At 40.4% G+C, this 21,454-nt stretch overlaps 1 protein-coding gene across 1 annotated transcript in view; it reads left to right on the forward strand.

Annotated features, from left to right (window-relative positions):
• The window catches only part of LOC142933696 (protein diaphanous homolog 3-like), a 152,860-nt gene that overhangs the window by 14,119 nt on the left and 117,287 nt on the right, over nucleotides 1-21,454 (forward strand). Inside the window, exons 5-12 of the mRNA XM_076077896.1 lie at nucleotides 531-661; nucleotides 12,039-12,113; nucleotides 12,304-12,373; nucleotides 16,013-16,149; nucleotides 16,595-16,700; nucleotides 19,222-19,332; nucleotides 19,830-19,948; nucleotides 20,176-20,292. Coding sequence (XP_075934011.1) covers nucleotides 531-661; nucleotides 12,039-12,113; nucleotides 12,304-12,373; nucleotides 16,013-16,149; nucleotides 16,595-16,700; nucleotides 19,222-19,332; nucleotides 19,830-19,948; nucleotides 20,176-20,292 — 866 coding nt within the window. The remainder of the gene's footprint in view (nucleotides 1-530; nucleotides 662-12,038; nucleotides 12,114-12,303; nucleotides 12,374-16,012; nucleotides 16,150-16,594; nucleotides 16,701-19,221; nucleotides 19,333-19,829; nucleotides 19,949-20,175; nucleotides 20,293-21,454) is intronic.

The following is a 21,454-nucleotide window of genomic DNA, read 5'->3' on the forward strand; positions in this document are numbered from 1 at the left end:
CACTCTAAATGCCCGACACAAGTTATCACCGCCCAAAGTGATGTCTCAGTTTTTATATCCAGCTTATTCAAAATGGTTTATATTTTGTAGGATTAAAGATTCAACCAGGACAAACGACATTACTGTGCCACTTCTAGGGTGGTAAGGGAAAACATTCACAGAGTTATTCGAGACAAAGGTCGGTTTTTTTTTTTCCTGGTCTTTTGTAACCATTGCATCGTGCTGGCAAAGTTATTTGCACTTCAGAGCGCCATTTTGTTAAATCGTGATTGCTGCATTCACAAGAAGAGAAAAAAAAATGGCGTGTGTACACACTTATCCAACAGAGCTCATGAAAATGATGTTTGTTCAAGTAGGCTCGACTTAAATTGATTTTTGTGTTTATAAAGAGACTGGTACAGTTTTGCACATTTGTGCTTGTTGAAATGGAGTCTTTCTGCCACTATTCAGACTTTTTGGCCTTATGTTGTTCTGATCACTTTTTCTCTGGCTGCACTAAAGACATTCTTTCTCCCCTATCCTTTCTCCAGGGCAGCTTGAGAAGCAGCCACCAGATATCTCCCCAGGAATTCCTGGGAGAGCTGAAGTCGGGGGTGATGGACGAACGTCTGTTTGCCTGTCTAGACTCATTGCGAGTGTCGCTCACCAGCAACCCTGTCAGGTACAGTGCAAGATCATGACAGTGCTCTCTTCTTTTAACTGTTTAACTGATTATCAGCAGTGATTGGTGCCCTCACTATTGTCTCTTTTCTAATTCCCTGTCAGCAATTATTAGTCTCAATACATGTTGTTTTATTAAAGAAGTACTGCACACTTAAAGATATGTTTTGAGCTGTAAACTAAGTTATACGACTGTCCTGTGATATTGATATTGTTTGAAATCAGCCCTGAACCTTGCAAGGCCAATGCTGACAAAGTCGACCAGTTGGGAATTATCTATATCTTTTTTGTAATAACACCAATATTTTTCGAAACATTTTTTCGTTGTTTTTGCTGATCATTTAACAAGGAGAGTGTGGTGTAGACAATGTGTTTTAGCTTGTATGCATACCTTCATATTAAGATACATTGTCCCCTGTCTGGTCGTAGTCATGAGTTTAACAAAAAAGCAATTGGAATGGATCCTTTCACATTTGTATTTGTAATGCATGAAATGAACTCCTTTGACCTCGGCTTTCTGTTTCCTTTTCACTTCAACTATTTACATTATTGTGTCTTTGTCAAATATTCGTTTTGCAGCATGGTGTTTATATTATTATTTTGGCAAAAATTCCAGATATAACAATTTTGTAACTGTACATTTTTAGACTGGGATAAGAGGTTATGCTCTAGTGCACATTTTGAATATAATAATGTTTGTGGTAGGATGGCTAGTTTTGTAAAGGTACGCTTTTTGCCAGAACAAACTAAATCTGACTGTGACCAGGGGGGGGTGTTCCTTTTGGTTCTGTCTCGGCTACATTGACGAGCAGATCCCTGGCAGTCTTGTCTTGGTTGTCTCCCTCTCTTAGATTTAGATTGTTGCTTTGGGCTCTCTCTGAAGTCGGGGATTTGCAAGTTTGTTTTTCGCATTATCATTTACTCTGCGAGAGCCGCTTTAGAGGAGGTCAATGTAAGCTCAAACATTTGGTCCTCGCTGACTTTCTTACACTTTACCACCACCAAGCACCATACACACAGATATATGATTTATTTGATCCCAGCAAGCCATTTTCACTAACTCAATATCACAGATACTTTTCTGTTCAATACAGGGTTTGTATGGAATTTTAAAATAGCCTTTTCCAGGCCTGAATGAGCTTTGGGAAAACCGTGGGTACCAACGTGGGGACACTTGCTGCTACCCTGAAAAAACTCAGGTCCCCCAAAAAAACATGGCAGAGACTGGAGATCAAGATTTGACTGGACTCTTAACCGTCCACTAAGAGTTGACGGAATGATAAGCCTCCCGGTGGCTCAGAGGCTCACTGTTGACCATGTCAGATCTGTTGGGAGCATAACCAAAGCAGAGATCACCAATAAGCTGCTATACTTTTAGCTGCAGGAGCCAGGCAGGCGCACTGTGGCTACCCGGAGGAACAGATGAGAGAGAGGGAGCAGCAAGATGTTGACCTGAAAACAGAGGCCTTCACAGATGAGCTGGAAGAGTGCTAAGACCGATGCATTTGCACCCTCGAGAAATCAGTGGATGAATACGCTGAGAAATCGCAAGCAACAAGCAAACTGACCTTAATCACCAAATGCAACACTTTCTGCCAAGCTGCAGAAGAAAAGAAAGCCTCTCTGCTCGAGATAGAAAAGCAGATTGATGAGAAAAGATGCAGAAATAGCCACATAATGGTACCGATTTATAAAACGTCTGAATTAAGGCTTTTCTAGGTCTGTCCGCAAGACAAACAAGTAAACGACTTTTAAAAAGCTAGTTTTCTGGATGGAGTTTGGATCGATCAGTTTATAGCTGCTCCATCACCACATAAACTAAAGTCACTTTATTGTTTATACCATAGACAGTCTATGGTTTATACACATACATTTTCACTCATAGTTATGTGTGGTCTTTGTACAAATATGACGTACTATCCCATAACTCTGGGTGCCCAATATTTTGTCATCCATTTCTGATTAAACAACCGAGGGATGTCGACACGAATAGGCTTTCGCTACACAGCGTCACAGCGTCTCGCTCCAGTTGAATTTTTCAAATCTATAGTTGTAAGTCTGCCTATTTGTGTTATTTGTGTGGCGTCATTGACTTTGTATGTAATGGTGCTGTGGCGAGAAGTTAGCTTGGTGTTCGTAGTGAACACACCATATTCTTATCATGGCTTATAAAGCCTTCCTACTGCCAGGCAAGAGAAAATGAATGTTCAGAGCTTTTAATGATGATGAATCCACTTTCTTTGTAAGCCTCAGTTAAAAAAAAAAAATTTGAATCAATGACATAAGAAAAACTGTGCAAACACTGTCAAGGACAGATATGCTTCAGAGCTTTAATTAGGCAAACATACTCGAGTGTTAATGTTAACCGTAAACATGAGGTAATATATGTTTGTCAGTTGCCTTTTTTGATGAAACATTGGTTGGATTAAATTGATATAAGTGACCATAATAACTCGTATAATATCTGTGACTGAATTCATTTTAGTGATGGACTATGATGGGAACTGTATATGTAAAATATATTGTTCAAAAAAAATGACCAAAATGGAGTATAAAGACAAACTCAATGAATTGCATATAATAATAAAACAAACGTGTCAAAGTGAAGTCATGTTCATCCACACCTCTCTGTTATTAGCATTTTTCGCTCTGTGCCTGCATCCTCTGCCCTGTTGTACTTGCAGTGTGTGTACGACACAGACTGTATATGAGAAGTGGACGTAGTCATCGTGACGTCACCCATTGGTGTGTGGACTGACGTTTTGAAGCCTCGAGTTTGGCGATTTGGCTGTCGCCATCTTGGAATACGGCCGTCGCCATGTTGTTTTTTTTGCAAGCGATGAATGGAAATTACCATATTTGGAATGCGGAGGAGAGACGTGGTGTACGGCTCTGGTAGCGGCAGCGACCTGTCAATCACAGGAACAAACTCCACTTTATGGTGTATTTCACTCTAAACTGGACCATGGTGTACTAAATGAACATCATGCATTATCGAAGAAGACTTGAAACTAGCGATTGAGACCATAAACTTCTCTAACTTACAATGTTTACTGTTTAATATATCAAGTGAAAAGTAGGGTCATTTTCTCATAGACTTCCATAAGACCTGACTTCTTTTTGCAACCAGAGGAGTCGCCCCCTGCTGGTCAGGAGCGAGAGTGTAAGTTTTAAGACACATCCGCATTGGCTTCGCTCTGTAGAACCGGAGGTTGCTGCCTGGTCTACAAACAGTTTTAAGAGCTTGGTGAATGAGAAGATTGCAGATAGAATTGACACGGGCAACAACGTCATTGATGGTAAAGAAAACGCCAGTAACTGCTAGTATTTGTACCGACCGTTGCGGTTGCTCTGCCTCATTGTGGTGAATCTGTTACTTTTCAGGTACAAAGCAGTGGCTATGTTACCTCTTGCCATTTGGTTTAAGGCTAAAAAAAGAAAAGTTTATCGTGATCTAATTGATCTGCATCTGGAATTTTGTGCTTTATCTCGTTGATTGTGTGATAAATGCTATATGAAGGCTGTTGTTGCTTGTTATAAATTTGACAGTTAGGGCAGCGGCACCATGTAAAAATGTCTAGAAACATTCTAGGAACCGTGTTATTACATCTTGAACAAATCAAACGTGTATATAATGTATAAATAAAGTATGTGATAGCTTGCTAAATGAGCTCCCATAAAACCGTGGTATAAAAAGCAACAGTCTCTGCGTACCCACTGCTGTTTATGGGACCCTCGCCTGTGTGATCCTCGTGGAAAACGTGGCCAGGCAGGCCCCCACTTTTGATGAGGTCACCACTAATAAAATGGACAGTCAGGCTTATGTATAATGACATAGTCTGGCTTGATCATAAACCTGCCTTGGCTAGAAACAGTGGGCCGACAGCGGTAACCCGTTGCTACCTAATGGCACCATTACGATCCTGAGTTGTGGGGATTGATTTGGCGATAAAGGTATTTTGCCTGCCTCTGTTTTTGGATGCTCGTCACTGTCACTTTCTTGGAAGCGTGGCAGCAAACATCTCTCACTCACTGCCTCAATCCAATATCAGGTGTTGTCAGATATAGGCTGACAGACTTATGGGCTCCCTCATCAGGTTCCTTCTGGCGGAGAGGGCAGACTTGGAGGTAATTTTGTACTCTCTGCAGCTCCAGAGTGTCCTGTGACGCTCGCCTCTGACCCCTTACCCACCTACGCTGCTCTAGCTCTCGCTCCCTTTTTTGTGAAGCGAGGCCACAGTGCTGGCCCACAGGACCAGCAAGGCTACAGGATGTAATTTTATTAAATGGATTTGACAAATGGATCTGACAAACAAGTGGAAATTGGTTTTTGATTTTATATTAAAGCTGACCTTCAGGTTTAAGGTTCCAGATTTATTTTCAGTTTAGCGTCTCTCTTCCTTACGCTAACGTTTTTAATATGCCTTGGTTGCTATTCTCTCATACGCCCGCCACCCATGTGGTGCACACACAAAGCTACAAAGAACAAACCACAGGTTGTATTTCCTGTTCATGTTAAATGGCAGGTTATTAAAGCTGTAATTTGAATTCAAATTTTTTTTCTATCATCGGTGACAAAAGTATAAGAGCTTTTGACACGAATGTAGGGCTGTACAGGTTTTTTTTCTTTTATCAAATTGACCAACCAAAGTGATATTAATGTGGTCTTGGTGAATATTTTCATGACGTAATTTTAACATAAACTGTGCAAAGATGGTCAGGATTTTTTAAATGGTGTTTATTTAATTTTTTTAAGTGATAATTTAAAATGGTTAGTATCCGATTTGATGAATATTGCTTAGATTTGGCAAATATATATATATATATATATATATATATATATATATATATATATAAAAAACATTATTTCAACTTTTATTATAAAAAAAATTCAATGCACTATTTCAAACCATTTGAAAAACATCTTTATAAAAACAATCTTTTAATACTGTGACATTTTAGAAATGTATAAGTTTTATGAGCGTTATTGTTAGTAGCAATCTGCTCGAGCAGCGTCGATCAGTCCTCACTAAATGACGTAACCTCTATATTTATTTCAGGTGTTTCGCATTACTGTGACTTCCTCCTCCTTCCCTCTGTCCCTGGAGAACCCTCTTGTAGTCGGTTAACTTGCTATACTTGGGACAACATTTTAAAGTTCATGTTTTTTTTATTTCTGGTTCATAATTGCTTTAGCGGAGTGCAACGCCGTGCTGCCTTGGAACCTTGGAGGAATTCTCCCGAGACGCCGTTAGAAGTCAAGCTACCTTAGCTGTGAAGTTAGCCAGATAAGGCGCCTCATTTCTCTCTTTGATTTATGACTGTTTTTGTTTCCCAGGGAATGGGATGATGAATTTGTTTTCCTTATTTTTTTTTAATGCTCTCTGCCTCGCTCTGTTTCTTGGTGTCTTTCTAAGATGATAGCCCTCAGTCGAGTACCGCTGTGCTTCTTTTGAACCTGTTGATGGTGTGGTGTGATTACAGTATGCCTCCGATCCCTGAGTGAGCGTTAATTACTCTTTATTGCATTGTGTAATTAACAAAGAAAAGTAGTTTATAGTATCTCATCCACCTGTTGGGAGACTGACTAATAACATGGGATTATTTTCCATGTTGAAATTTGAAGCAGTGTTCGCAAACGTCGTGGAAGATTTTAAGTAGCGCGATTTATGTGTGTCAGTTGCAGATGAATACCCGCTTGCAAAATCATATTTCATCACATTGTCCATCAGCGTCTCAACTCACAATTTTTTGTTGTTGTGCTCACTGATGGTGGTTTCCATGGTAAAATAAACGGAGCCAATCAAAGCTTTGTACGCAGGACCAAGAATGGTGAATTCATCTTTAATTGTGGATGAGATCGACACAGATATCCAGCTGGGCTCAGACTACAGGAGTTCTGGGACAATTTAACGCCAATTCATCCCCATACGACAACCGGAGGAGAAATCAGCTAGCATACTACCGTTCACAGATAATACAACTGCCAGTTACAATCTCGCCTCTCGTTCTGAAGAACAGTCCACCCGTGTTGATCGCGTCTCCCCAGCCATCTCACTATTGCTGCCATTATTACTACGGCACATTGTAGCACCACGTCAGCCTCCCTTTTGTTTACATCTGCTTCCCCACGAGATCACGGGAGAAAGACCCCACGAGATGGTGGTTTGCTCCCTCTGGCACGATAACCTTAATAACTGTGTGTGTGTGTGTGTGTGTGTGTGTGTGTGTGTGTGTGTGTGTGTGTGTGTGTGTGTGTGTGTGTGTGTGTGTGTGTGTGTGTGTGTGTGTGTGTGTGTGTGTGTGTGTGTGTGTGTGTGTGTGTGTGTGTGTGTGTGTGTGTGTGTGTGTGTGATATGCGCCGTTATTTTTAAATCTTGTAGTGTATGCTTGTTTGAGATTAGAGAGAAGTACATCTGTGAAGATTCCCCTTGTGTGTGATGCAACCTGATTTGAAAATCGTTTAGATGTACAGAGCTCATTTAAATAATGATTCTTCTTTGATTGACGTGACAAACATCAAGTGCTCTTAGCAACCACTATACCCCAACGTCCATGTCATCAATAAAAATGACATTAACAGGACACAGACATCAATCACTGATTGGTTAAATAGACAATATTTACTGGGAGCAGTGCACCTTAATCAACACTGATATTTAAGATATGATACAAATGCGCTATGGTTAGCTTCGTGGCTAATGTGCACCAATGGACTCCTATATTTGTGAAATGTCCACACGGCTGGTGGAAAAGCAGCATGTGTAGGTCTGCTCTGTGTCCTCTGTGAACGTTGAAGCGACCCAGGCCATGGTTCACCATGATTACTGTGTGTGTGTGTCTGTTCTCATCTGTATGACGCTAGATGACCAAAGACTGACAATGTTAACAGGTAGCAGTCAGACATAAATCATTTGCTGCAGTTTCTCTAGCAAAGAAAAAAAGCTGAGGAAAGTGTTTTCAGATCATTTTTTGTTACACAACACGGCTCCGAACACTGAGGACATTGAGGCAGAGAATGTGATTAAAGTTTTTCATTTGGGATGTGGGAGGGGTGCCAGATGTTAGGAACTAATGAAACCCAAGGGCTGCCAAAGCATGCTAGATTAGCAAACAGAATTTTAAATACTAATTACTTTCGAGTCTAGACAGACAGCATGTCAACTACAAAGCACTTGTGACTAAATGAATATTACTACTGTCTTAGAAAGTTATTATCATCAACTTGGATACTACAATTTCACTGTTTTAGGAACTTCCGTATTATGGAAGTTGCAGCCTTATTGATATGACTCTTTCAATTTTCGCTTTGGATTAGTGTATGGACACATGATGCTTGCAGTATAATAATAAACCTAATCATGAGGAATCAACAGTTAACAGACAGATGACAGGTGACATTATTAAACACACGAGCCCCTGTTGGTGGCTATAAGCTGGACCCCGACTAATTTTTGAACCACGGGCAACTTCCGCCATATTGGTTGTCGTTTGACGTGCAGGTGGAGGGAAGCCATTGTGCCTGAATGATCAACGGTCTGGTTCTTAGACAATTTGTCAGTGGTCCCCACGACTGCTCTGGAAATGTATTATTTTGCTATTACTGCAAAAGTATTTTGCATGTTGTGAAAAAAACCTGTAGTCTTGAGACTGCCGTGATACAACTGAACTAGCTGACAAACAATATATTCTCTGCATCTTCCAGACCTCTGCGGTTTTATATTTAAATTTTTTGTCCTCTTGCTTTCTGTTCAAATGAGAATTGCACAAAGTAATCCAGTTTTCTCTTTCTTGCTAGCCTCTCTGTCTTTTTAGTAGCCCTCTAGTTAGAACCGGCCGGGGGAACTGTGCTTACGTTCGGTGTGAGCCTTTTAATAGAGCTGTTCATTGTCAGCATAAAAGTAGAAGGTCACGTGAGTTAACGCAATGTACAAGATCAATAGAACTGCACGGTGTCTGTCTGCACAGCTTTATCCGTCTTATCCCCGCTCTACTTCCTGACCTTCGGCTATGACGAAGACACATTCGTTGGATACATTATTGCCTCGGCCTGATTGTTCTCGCTGGTGAAGATGAGACTTTTCTCCAGGTGTTGTGGACAGCTATTAAATTGCCCCTTTTCTGGGCTCTGAGATGTACTAAATTTGCCAGGCCTCTTACCCGACGCCCTTTGAAAACACTCATGTGTTTCAAGGCAAATGTCTTTCAAATTTGTTGCAGCAGACCCTGACAGTACAGGCTTGTTGGCTTCCTGTGCAATAATTCCTGCTATAGATCAACCGGTTATTTTCCTTTGCTCTCTGCCTCAGCTGCTGATGATGAAAAGCCAGCATGCAGTGGCCACTGAGTTATGCATTTCAATGACGCTCATGTCGAGACCCTCGCCTTGCCTACTCTATAACCACAATGGCCACGGCCACGGCCCAGTGAGAAGTGATTTATTTTTTTTTCTCAATCATGAGAGCCTCAATACTTAGTTACCTTGGCGGCGGCGGCCGTCCTTGTCACATGCATACTCGTACACCTACTCTGCTTCCTCACTGCAGCCTGAAGCCGTGGTGATTTTAAAACAGGTCTTACCATTCGCTAATATTATCATATATGCCTAAATCAACGTGTTGGGAGCTTTTCAAGATCAGTGTTGTTGCTATTGGTTTGTGCAATGATTGGCCCTATGGTTGACCGTATTAAAACCCAACACATCCCGGTTAAGCTACACATGTTTCCCCCTTTGATGATTGCTACATCTAACTCACAGGGTATAGTTTAGACATAAAGCCTAAATCTGACTCCCAGTATGAGGTTGTTTGCGTAAAAAAATGTTTGATCAAGAGGGTCTAGAGTTTTGCCTTTTTTTGCTGATTAAGCAAACTGAAATTGCAAGAACTGTACCTACTGAGCGGCGATGTCTCAATCGATTAGCCGAAGTGCAGAGATGCTTTCCCAACTTTAATGTGCACGGGACGGTGTCATGTGTGTAATGCTCACTACTGCACACTTCAGCACTTTGTAATTGTTTTGAAACTGTTTAAACCACCCCACCAGTTACTGTAGCTATCCTTGTGAAGTTACTGAATTTAAAGCAGCAAAGTTGGCCAGCTAAATTCGATTACACGAGCTTGAGTTACCTGCTGCAGTGGCCCAATGGTCTTCTTTTTTTCAGTCGAAAAAGAATTAACTTTGCCTTATGCCATTTGCAGTCACATTTGCTGTGTTGCCTCTTTGAATAAACTACCCTCCACATATATTGAGTCACTGCATCACCAGTGCAGCGTTTCCTTGTGTTTTGGTAGAAAATGAATGGAAATCAGCCGTCACCTGTGTTCATTCAAGGTGTGAACAACATATTATGTGAAACAAAACGAGCATAGAGACATGATCTGCATACAACCTCATACTCCTTTTAAAGACATTCAACTCAGATAACGGCTTCCCATTTTATGATTTCACCTTGAGGATTTCTGTAGATTTGATGCTGGGAGGCATGCAGCTTGTTGATTAGGACTGTACAAACACTGAATGCTAATGTTCAGAGAGGTTATTCAGTTTCAATCAGGAGGGAGCTGCAGTCGCTCCCAATCTCACTCACGCTGTCTTTGTCTGTTTTTTTCCATATATACCCTAAAGGGTTTTGCCTAAACAATTTATTTGTTCCCGTTTCTGCTCTTTATTTGAACCAAAGTTAAAACTTCTCTGTTCTCGCTGCTCTTTGTCCCTTTGCCTACCGTCACATTTGGGTAAAAACTTTAGATCTCCAGCATTTGATGTCTCAGTGACGAGAAATACTAACACTGTTTTGCATCTTGATTGCATTCTGTTTTGATTGCATCCAAGAAGTCTCAAAATTGGAATAGTTTTCGTAAGGCAAAAGCGTATTGCTTCTGTTATGCTATGTGCCACTATCTCTCTCACACACACACACACACACACACACACACACACACACACACACACACACACACACACTATTCCTTCATCTGTAAACTACAACTGGGAAGACTAAAGGAACTGTTTGGTTTATGTAGAGGAATGCCCTATTTTCTGCGTTATTAACTTCTAACAGTTCTCTCACAACATGTGGATCCAGAGAGATCCTAACCTGACCCAATTGTTAAGGAACAAGCTTAAAGGGAAAGTTCACTCCAAAACTAAAAAAATACGTATTTTTTTCCTCTTACCTGTAGTGCTATTTATCGATCTAGATTGTTTAGGTGTGAGCTGCCTAGTTTTGAAGAATCGGTCGTGAAGATTGTTGCCTTCTTTTAAATAGAATGGGACTAAATGGCATTCGGCTTGGAGTGATCAAAGCGGCAAAAAAAAAAAAATTGCTTAAAAAAAACTCAACAGCGATGTCTTTTTCCAGAACTCATGACCCGGTTATTCAAGATAATTCGCAGACCTCGTTAACAGCTTCATGTAGGAACTGTTTCCTTTCACCGTTTAATCATCTTTTCCAAAGAATCGATGGATAATAGTCATGCAGGGAGTGCCGTTAGTGACACTGTGGGCTCCATGGTAGCTCTGACAGCAGCGGGGGGCGGGGCTTAGCGAAGGGTCAATTACAGAAGCTGAGCAAGAAAAAAAGCCCCGTTAACTTAGTAAACACCACATATTCTGATGTCGTGATAATGTTGATCGTGCCAGAGAAGATATAGCGTACACTTAAACTGATACAGATAGTTTTTTTTTTTTTTTAGGTGGGCTTTTCTTTTAGGTGGCTAAAATACATTTCTCAACCTCCTTGAGAATGATACGTCTCACAAATGTCACTTGCATCATATTAGTATAACCTCCATTTCCCTCTGGCCCCGAACTCCTTACTCTGCATTGTGACTTTTTTTTCCTTTTTTTGCCATTTTTCGTTTTTTCACTCAGAAAATCAATGCCACTGTGTAAAGGCATTTAACAACATTGTGTTGGTATAAGTGTTTTTCTATCTTTGGACAAACAACACTGAATACATTTTACAGTTATTTTTTAACTGTAAAATGTCTCAGTATGTATCTTGAAAACATTTATGGAATCCTTTTCAAAGACGTTGGTGTGTATCATGTGTTTAATGACCATTATTAGATCTGTACATTCTCAAATATTGATAGGGTTATCATCCTCAAAAATGCAGTATTGGTTCAGACTACACGACTTCTATAGATAATTCTAGCTTTAACTGTGTCTGAATGTGCTTTCCATTTGCTGTTTGCCTCTGTCTATAATATGTCACTGCAGATGTTCTCACTATGCGATCCTGCGTTTGCTGCTGCTGCTTTCTCCTCAGCACAAAGTACTGAATTCTACTTGTTTTTTTCTTTCTTAAAACTTTTCCACAGTGGCGGATGAGCATGGAAGTGTTGATATTGATTTGATGTTTGTTATTTCAGTTGGGTGCAGAGCTTCGGGCATGAGGGTCTCGGGCTGCTGCTGGACGTTTTGGAAAGGCTGCTGTTCAAGAAACAGTAAGTTTCAGCCCTCACTCGTGTATATTCTTGCACAGACTCTCTCCTATCTCACTCCAATTCTTCATTCAGAGTCCTGTGTCTGTTTATGACAATGTACACTCCTCTTCAAACACCCTGCATACAGTTTGGAGTCTTCACGCTGTACTTTAGAGACCAACTGCTCCTCATTACTCTCTCGTGTCCCCAGGCAAGAGAAGCTCGACAAAAAGAATCAACACAAAGTTGTCCAGTGTCTCAAAGCCATCATGAACAATAAGGTAATGACAATACATCTTCTTTTGTCAGCAGACCCAATTGATAATGTTTCTTAATTTTGGTAGTACAGTAAGTTTGTTTAACCTTAGATTAATGCTTTTCATCGCCCAACACTAGGGGTGTCATTCTTTACTAGTATTTTCTTTCGTTGAGAGGAAACAAGTAGAAGGAGAATTTTCTTCGGTTAATTTAAAGATTTTGCGTTTATGTTTTTCAGTGGTTGTTTGTGTCTGTGGGCATTATAGCCAACATTAACTTTATGTGGGAGTTTTTGCCATTGGATGAACTCTTATAGACTCATTAAAGGTGCAGCTGTGGTGGCAGGTGTTCTCCCACCAAAGTCAGAATTTTACTATTCCATGTTATTCCGTTTTGTCCTTTTACCCTTCGGGGAAAAAAAATCTATCTGAAATAACTTTTTGTATTTTCAGTCGAGTCTGATCTCCAAGGGTAATTTTAATCCCATCCACGTCGACATCTGGTGTTGTCATGCAATTACCAAATTAGGCACCTGGGATTTCAATTACAAAGGGTTTATGACCAGTGGAGAAGAAGAGTAGCTTCACAACAATATGGAGCCAATTGGGCGGAGTTTTACTAATGTCCTGATGCAATCTGGATGATGCTGTGTGACATATTTGCACAGATCTAAGTTTCCTGGCGTGCAAAAAGTCCCCACTCTGGAGTTGGTACTTAACAAAGAGAGTGTAAGTTTAGGAAAGAGAGAGAGAAACGACTGTATTTGCAGATTCTTCCAATGTGGTAATAATGTACTCCACAACAAATGAATAACCATATATCACACAACAGTGTGTCTCTGTTTCTATATCTCTGTGTTGTTTTGTTGTGGGTGGATATTGCATCTCAAACAAAGCAGTTTATTTACTTTAGATTTTTAGATGCATTTTAAATGCAACAGGATCGTGCAAAATAGACTTTTGGTTATGGATTTAGTGTCCGAGTTTCGTTCCTGGGACTCCTTATAGTAGCTCTTGGCCGCAGCAGAGTTTGATCAGTGGACATAAATGGACACGGACAGCCGTTGTGTTACACAGAACAGATTACCTTGAGAAGGAAAATAAACAAAATGGCATTTTGAAAAGACATAAAAAGGAGGGCAGGGCAATAAATCAAAAAATATACTGAGACGGACATTTTGCATCTCTTACCGACCCGATTTAAGTCATAGATAGATAGGTAGGTAGGTAGATACTTTATTAATCCCCCAAGGGGATATTATCGCTACAGCAGCATTATGATACAGGTAAGCAATCAAAGTAATAGAGTAAAACATGAAAAATATTGAGTATAAAATTGCACAATATATACATTAAAAAATAACAGTAAAAAATATAAAATGTAAAAAATGCACAATATATACTAAATTAACTAACTAGACAGTAGTGCAAATATTTTTAAAAACAACAACAGTGTAACGGAGTTAAGTCATTTCATTATGTGTGCTAGATAACCTTTCTACGGACAAGCTGCCATTTCTAGCCTGTCCCTGAATGCACTTTTAAGTACAACATATCAAAGTCAGTGAGCATGGAAGTTGTTGTTTTTTCCCCAAAACTTTTATAGCTCATTTTGTTATTATTTATGGCGTGTTCACCCCAAGCGTTTGGTGTGAACACACCTTAGTAACAGTTTGTTCATGCACTTTGCTTAGGTTAAGCAAACACATTTCCAAAACCATAAAACAATACGATCATATTGTGATAAAATGTTTCCACTCAAGGTCAATAGACAACTGTATTGAACTACCGCCCAGGCTTAATTAAGCACAATATTGGTAAGAATATGTGCCATTGAAGTATCTTTTATTTTTTACAAAGCTTCTGCTTTTCCTCCTTGAATGTTGTGAGTCCACAGTTGCTCTGGGAAAAAAAAAAAATCTTGCCACATGGAGCTAAAACCCAATGGAGACAGATATACAGGCACCTTGGCACAAAGTGTGCTGTAAGGTCTCATGTAATCCTGCGTCTCAACAGACGCCAGACGCCAGCATTTACCCGTAGGCCTCTCTGTCAGCCCAGACCTTTCCCTGGCTAGAGAGGCATCTTGGGATGGGATGTACCCACAATGCCAAGAAGACAGGTGTTCTCTGCCAGCTGTCAGAGCAACCTTTTTTTTCTTCTTCTGCCTTTCCTGCGTCAAGTCACACAGTTGCATGTTTTCTATTGTCTGTCACCAATGTCCAATAATGTAATACTAAAGGTTGCCACCCTGTGAAATTGCCCTTTGAACTTAACAGTATCAAGAAAATGACCCAATATAGATTAGTTTATAATATACAACTCTGAATTTGACTTCTATTTCATTTTCGTGAATTTGTCACGACCCACAGACTGCAATTATTTACACTCTTTGTCTTCTGTATGCGCTACTTTAAACTGTATGTAAACAATGGCATTGAGAAGATCTGCCAGGTTTTTACAAAGTATATCAAAACAATTCATAAAATATATAGTATATACATCCGACGTGTGTTTGAATAGACAATCCTTCTCCAGCTGTGTCAACTTCTGTTTTTTTTTTTTTAGCGATGACAGAGGGCTGTCACAGTTCAGCTTTCTTTTGTTCCTGGAAATTCAGCAACCACTGGCTTCTTCAGCACAGAAGTACACAAGTACACCGTTTCATTACTGTGCTCTTGTCATGAAATGTGTTTTGCGAAGCCGTTAATTATTTGATCAGTTAAATGCGTGAGATAAGGGAATATACCATGACGGACATAACAGAAATGTGACAGAGAAGTAATGATATTTCTAACAAAGTAAGCAAACGATTGAACTACTTGCACATAACTGTTCGGATGCAAGGACAAAGCTGCCTCATCAAATGTATAAAGCCCACATCAAACAGGCAAACAGACTTTTGAGTGCCCAGTAGTGCTTGGTGTTAATGCCAGGTCAACAGAAGCACTTTGTAATTGTAAACTGTGAAAAGAGAGAAAAACATCACTTTTTGATGCCTTCCTTGGTAAAAGAAAAGCCCAATTCATTGCGACACAAAGAGTGAATTAATTGAAATGCATTATTTGTCCCGGACATTTTAATTTACCCCCAAAAAAAAGAAGAATTTATTAACCACAAGCAATGAATGAAACTGTGTTCTCATTGTTCAGCCGTAATTACAGCTCTGACTGTTGCTGGAACTCTTCTTCATTGTACAGTGCTGTTATCACATCCTACTACTGTATTAACAAGTACACATACAATCAGGGTAGTTTCAAAGATGGTGTTCTTACAGGATTGTTTTTTTCTTCTTTTTTTGGCTTTGGCATACAACACACGGTAAAACTCACAAAGCAGAATTCATCTAAATCGGGTCAATAATTTCCCTGCCATGTAATCACATTTTCTGTTGGCCACGTTCTGTGCTGTGCCAGACCTCTGAGTGGCATTGCATTATACATGGAACTAACATCACTGTTGACCTTGAGGCTAACTTTGGCCAAACGTTTGATCATTCAAACTTAATTTGGAGTGACGGTTAATATCGTGAATTTGAATGACTCTTGTGTACGATTTTTGGTTTTACTGTTCCACGGCACATTGTGTTGTTGTTGTTGTTGGAAACGGGGAGAATCACAGCATATCTGGTTCATCATGTTTTGCATTTTGTGTTCACTGCAGTACGGCTTGGATCGAATCCTGGCTGAGGAGAAAAGTCTTGTGTTACTGGCAAGAGCCATTGATCCCTCCCAGTCTGCCATGATGACCGACGTGGTGAAGCTGCTGTCAGCCATCTGCATTGTGGGCGAAGAGAACACGTATGCTCGGCCTTCATTCATTCTGTCAACATATCCATGTCTTTTGTCATTTTGAAAGACAATGTTTTTTGCAGAAATGCAGAAAATATTTGAAAATAGGTTGAGAGATTTAAAGTGGCTGCAAAGAAAATAGATAATGTACAGAATGCATTTTCAAGTAAGAAAGAATATTTTGTCCAGTTGATTTAGTTATTGACATGAGTTAATTATTGATCATCATAAGTTTTATCACGATCCTACTCGAGTCATAAGTCACGTTTTAGCGTGAAGGTGATGAAATCCCCCGGAAAAAGGCCCATCCACTCGTGTCAAATTGACAATAAAGGAACCTCGGGCGCAGTGGAAAAGGACAGAGCGCACGGTCAAAATCCCTTTAAATGAACGTATGTCTTCCTGTTTTTTTCCTCCCCAATTGTGCGCTCATGCATTTCATGTTTTCATCTAGTTTGGAAAAGGTCCTTGAAGCAATCACCACAGCAGGGGAGTGGCGAGCCATGGAGAGGTTCAGTCCCATTGTCCAGGGACTACGAGATCGTTCGGTTCAATTACAAGTAAGTGCAAAGCACATGCACTGTACAGCTTTTGACACCCTGTCGTTTCACTCAGATTTCTATGAAATGAAATATAGAAAGGCTGTAGGAAGTCGACTTTCATATATCACAAACCGCTCTGTGCTCAAGGGTCTCTTCGTCACAAAATCTTTAGTCTGATAAAGACTTTTCTGTTTTTAGTTATAGTCTTGTTTTAAGCCCAAACTGGGTGTTCCAGTCACGATGGCAACATTGAAGCACCTATATATTGACTATTATTGTAGTTATCAAACTTTTGTGTTCCCGTATATATTCAGTGGCTAGTGTTTATTAACTGTTCTTGGAGGGAATTGGTTTATGTATCGATAACGGTTAAGTGTCCTAGTACCTTGCACCTGTTCAGTAATGAACATAATCATTGTGTAAAGGTGCTAGTTGCTCAATTCAGCTAAAGATCTTCCATGATTTGCAATTGCAATATGTAATAACCGCTACTGGTGATACTGTTAGCATTGTAGCTAATTATAAGCTGTAGAACAAACCACATCACGTACTGTAGAACTAGGAATTAAATCATTGTGCAGTAAGAACAAAACACAAACAACAGCTAAGAAAAACAACACCACAACAATACCAAGAGTTAACAATCTCTAATCGAATCTATAGATAAAGAAGCTTTGCCTCTCTCATGCTCATAAGTTAATATATTGTAAACTCAGAGTCCCCCCTTAATCAACTTTATGGTTTGACAAATTATTTACGTGTCCATGTACATTGTCCGTTTAATCATCTGATGCTCTCTCTTTCCTTGTAATCCCTCTCTCCGTGGACATAATTGTTCAGACGTATCACCTCCCTGCTGCTGCACACACTGAGATATTGCACATGGGCTGCTTTAAAGGGGGACGGCATCAGTTTGTGTCACAATAATGTAATTCATGATTAAATGATTGTTTTACTGCATTTTTAATTGGTAGCTGAGGGATGTGAAGAGAGTGATCATTCATCCAATACCTCACACACACACACACCAGACCAGCAAAACAATCTGAAACACATTACCTTTTGCTCCTTTGGTTGTTTCATACACTCATGCAGTGACCAATGTTAAACTTGAATATATGATGATACCTCTTCTGCCCCCCGTAGCTAAGATCCGCGGCGTTTGCTGTAACTACCTTTGGCAGGTGCAAAACCGTAGGGACACGCTAAGAGGGTGGAAGCAACAGAGGAGGAAAATGGTCAGGGAAGGCTTTGACGCTTTGTTATTACTTTCCACTTCCTAATACACAGCACAGTTTCCTTTTAGCCCCATGCATTATTAAAGCACGGATACTGTTATCCTGACCATGATACTGTGTGGCCAAAGGCTCTCTGTCCTACTGGACTGCATTGATACGCAGTCTCCACTGGCGGGCAGCCTTTGGCTCGGGGAAAGCATTCATTTATACAATGAGTGTAAACAGACCGTCAATCATGAAATGTGCCTGAATTCTTTCTTAAAGTCTGAGCGTCTTTACGTATTTGTGAGGAGAGCTGGTGACTGAATATGCTGATATGAACGATTCAAATGTTTGAGGAGCTGGAATCAAATTACAGACTTCATATACTCTCATACTGTAGCATCTGTATTGTTTCACCCATGGAAAGTGATGGAAAGCATTGCAGTGATCTTTCTTGACCCCCCCCCCCCCCCTCCGCCTTCCCTTGTCTCTTGGTATTGATTAAGTGTTTCCAGCAAGTGTCAACGCTCTGCGTATTGATTTGACTTTGAATAAACGTGTGTACACTGAAACCGAAGGCTATTTTGATTAAAGTCGATCATTCTAATATTTCTTACCATCTTTAAATATAACAATGGCATTGTTTTCTCGACGGCCATTGCACCCCAGTGACGTGTCAAGAAAAAGGTTTTGTGGCACTTTGTAATGCTACCTATCTGAATTCTAATATAGAAAATTGTACTTTAAAGACGGGTCATAACTAAGATTGAGTGCCATGACAAAAAAAATAAAATAAAGTGCGCCGTTGAATTTACAATGAACCTGAAAACATCTGAATACCCTTCCTTGGCCCTAGCATAGCCATACCCTCTTTTCACACATGAGTGGATTGCTTTACTGATCAATAATTGATTTCTCTGTCTGTGTTTGCCCGGCTCGTTGAAGAGTCACAGGATGCAGCGGTCCCTGAGCAGTAAACCAAACTCATAGAGGAGTGAAAAACAACTTCCAAAAGAGCGAGTTTGCCCTGAAATTGACTGTTAGTTAGTTTTATGTGTATGGGTCTGCAGTTGTTGCATTAATATTAAAATCAGCCCCCCACCCCCCTCGAGTTGGTGGCTGGAGAAAATAGACATGCATTAGTTATGGTCCTCTGCTTCCAAGGGACATGACTCATTTAGAATGCATGCCGGCATGCTTTTCATCAACTTCTGGAAGAAGAAGTCCGTCATCTCTTTCTCTGGTTCTCCCTCCCTCCCTCCCTCCCCCTCTCTCTCCCTCTCTCTCTCTCATTGTTCTGTGTACCCTTCATGTTGCAGGTTGCATGCATGCAGCTCATCAATGCACTAGTAACATCCCCTGATGAGCTGGACTTCAGGCTGCACATCAGAAATGAATTTATGCGCTGTGGCCTGAAAGAGATATTACCGGTAACCACACACACACACACACACACACACACACTATAAACTCACACTCACCTTGTATTAATATTTAAATGAGTTGTCCACCTCAGTGGAATATTGTAGATTTGCTCCAGCAAATAATTTATGAAACACAGAGGAGAGTTTGCACGTCCTCTGCCTGTGCCAGCACCCACAATCCAATAAAGTTTCTAGTGCCTTGGCTAATAATCTTCTTACTGGCTTTTATGCCATCTACCTAACATATTTACTGTTGTAAACATTGTTGCTGGAGCTGCCAAGGAAGCAAATAAATTAAAGCGAGGAGCTAGTCCCCACGCCTGTTTCTCATGATTAGTAATAGTGTTTAGCGTGAGCTCCTTGTCGTCACTTGAGCTTGATGCTTCAATGTCAGAGAGGGTCTCAAGCCTTTCTCTCTGATTTATTCTGTTTCATTCTAATCTATTTTAACCTTTTTTTTTACCTTTTTCTTTAAATCTTTTTCTACCTTAATCCATCCGCAGCAACTGACGACCATCAGGAACGAGGCCCTCGACATTCAGTTAAAGGTGTTCGAGGAGCACAAAGAAGAGGACATGATGGAGTTCTCTCACAGGCTGGAGGACATCAAGAGCGAGCTGGAATATCCTTGTCATTATTACAAACAGACACGTGGAACACTAAGATCTAACTCGGTGTCTGTTTCTTGTGAATGTGGTGAACATGTGAAACAGTCAGGCATCCAGCTAAGCTCAGTTGTTCTTAAAAATAAATCTCTTTTTTTTTTTTTTCTAATTCCAGTAGCTTCTTCTTTTTTTGAATGTGAAATGCCGTGTTTAGTTTTGCTCAAAAGTCCTTGACTCTCTGCACTGATGTGGGGGATGTGTTCAGTATTGTGCAGAGTATGGTGAAGGACAGCAGTGCGGAGCCCTATTTCCTCTCTCTGCTGCAGCACCTGATGCTTATACGCAATGACTACTTGGTCAGGTAAAAATCTGCAGCACACACATTACCCGCCGAACATAAATTATCTACAGTGTAACGAAGCATGCGGTTTCTTTTATTCACTTCTCGTCGTCTTCCCTCGATTACCCTCAGTGTCTGTGACTTGGACTTTCTTTATTTGTTTTTAATCGGCTCTATTTATCAGCTCTGTTATTTTCGTTATGCTCGGCTCTGAAGTGTACGGTAATATAAATGATGGTCCGTGTGATGCTAATAACGATGACTGACATATAGAGTTTTAATCTCTCATTTTAGCCGAACACACACACACACACACACACACACACACACACACACAGGCGGAGGTCTGAGCAGCTTTTGAACACCGGTAATGATGTACACTGATGAAGAGCTTATGTTTTGTGGCGGTCTCACGCTTTAAACCCCACTCAATGACATTGGCTAACAAAGAGAATGGTGTCTCTTTCATCTCCAGTCAATCTACAGCAGCCATGGCTCCAGAGTATTTCTCATCTCCTATTAATGGTACTTTTCAAAGGCTTATTTTATGTCGGCTCTCTCCCAGCAGGGTGCGGGTTAAACCGTGGCTTGATCAAAAGATGGAGCTCTAATCTGAGGAATATGAAATCCATCACCTGCAGTTTTTTTCTCCCACCCAAAATCAACACCTGAGCTGTGTGGCACTCAGCTCTGGCCGTGGGCTGATTTGGTTTGCTTCATCTGAAATTATTACGAAATGTTAACATTTGTGTTATGGCTGCCAACATCGCTGCCGTCTATTTCTCCAGCCTTAATAACAGCGTAGGAATATATATCGCCGTACACACAAACACACACTGTCCTCCCCATGTTCCGTTCTCATTAACTACGGCATATCTAGACTGCACACCCTTTGCTTACACCCTACTGCTTAAACAATTAGTCAATTGACCATTCATCTAAACCCCTCTGCTGAAAATCAGATAGTAATGTCCAATATAGCCTAGCAACTCTAACTAGGCCTCCATATGCTCCATTAAGAGCAGTACTCCGTATACTGTATGAAGACTTCAGAGAGTGGCGTCTTTTTTTTTTGTTGCCTGTTCAAAGTTCTGTTCTGTTTGAGCAAAAAGGTGAAGGGATGAATTAAACTGTCTGTCTGCTCGAACCGAAGCTTCTATAACGTTGGCATGTCCATCAAGCA

Source organism: Anarhichas minor, unplaced genomic scaffold, assembly GCF_050575085.1.
Source record: "Anarhichas minor isolate MPS153535 unplaced genomic scaffold, ASM5057508v1 ptg000062l, whole genome shotgun sequence".
Taxonomy (NCBI): Eukaryota; Metazoa; Chordata; class Actinopteri; order Perciformes; family Anarhichadidae; genus Anarhichas; species Anarhichas minor.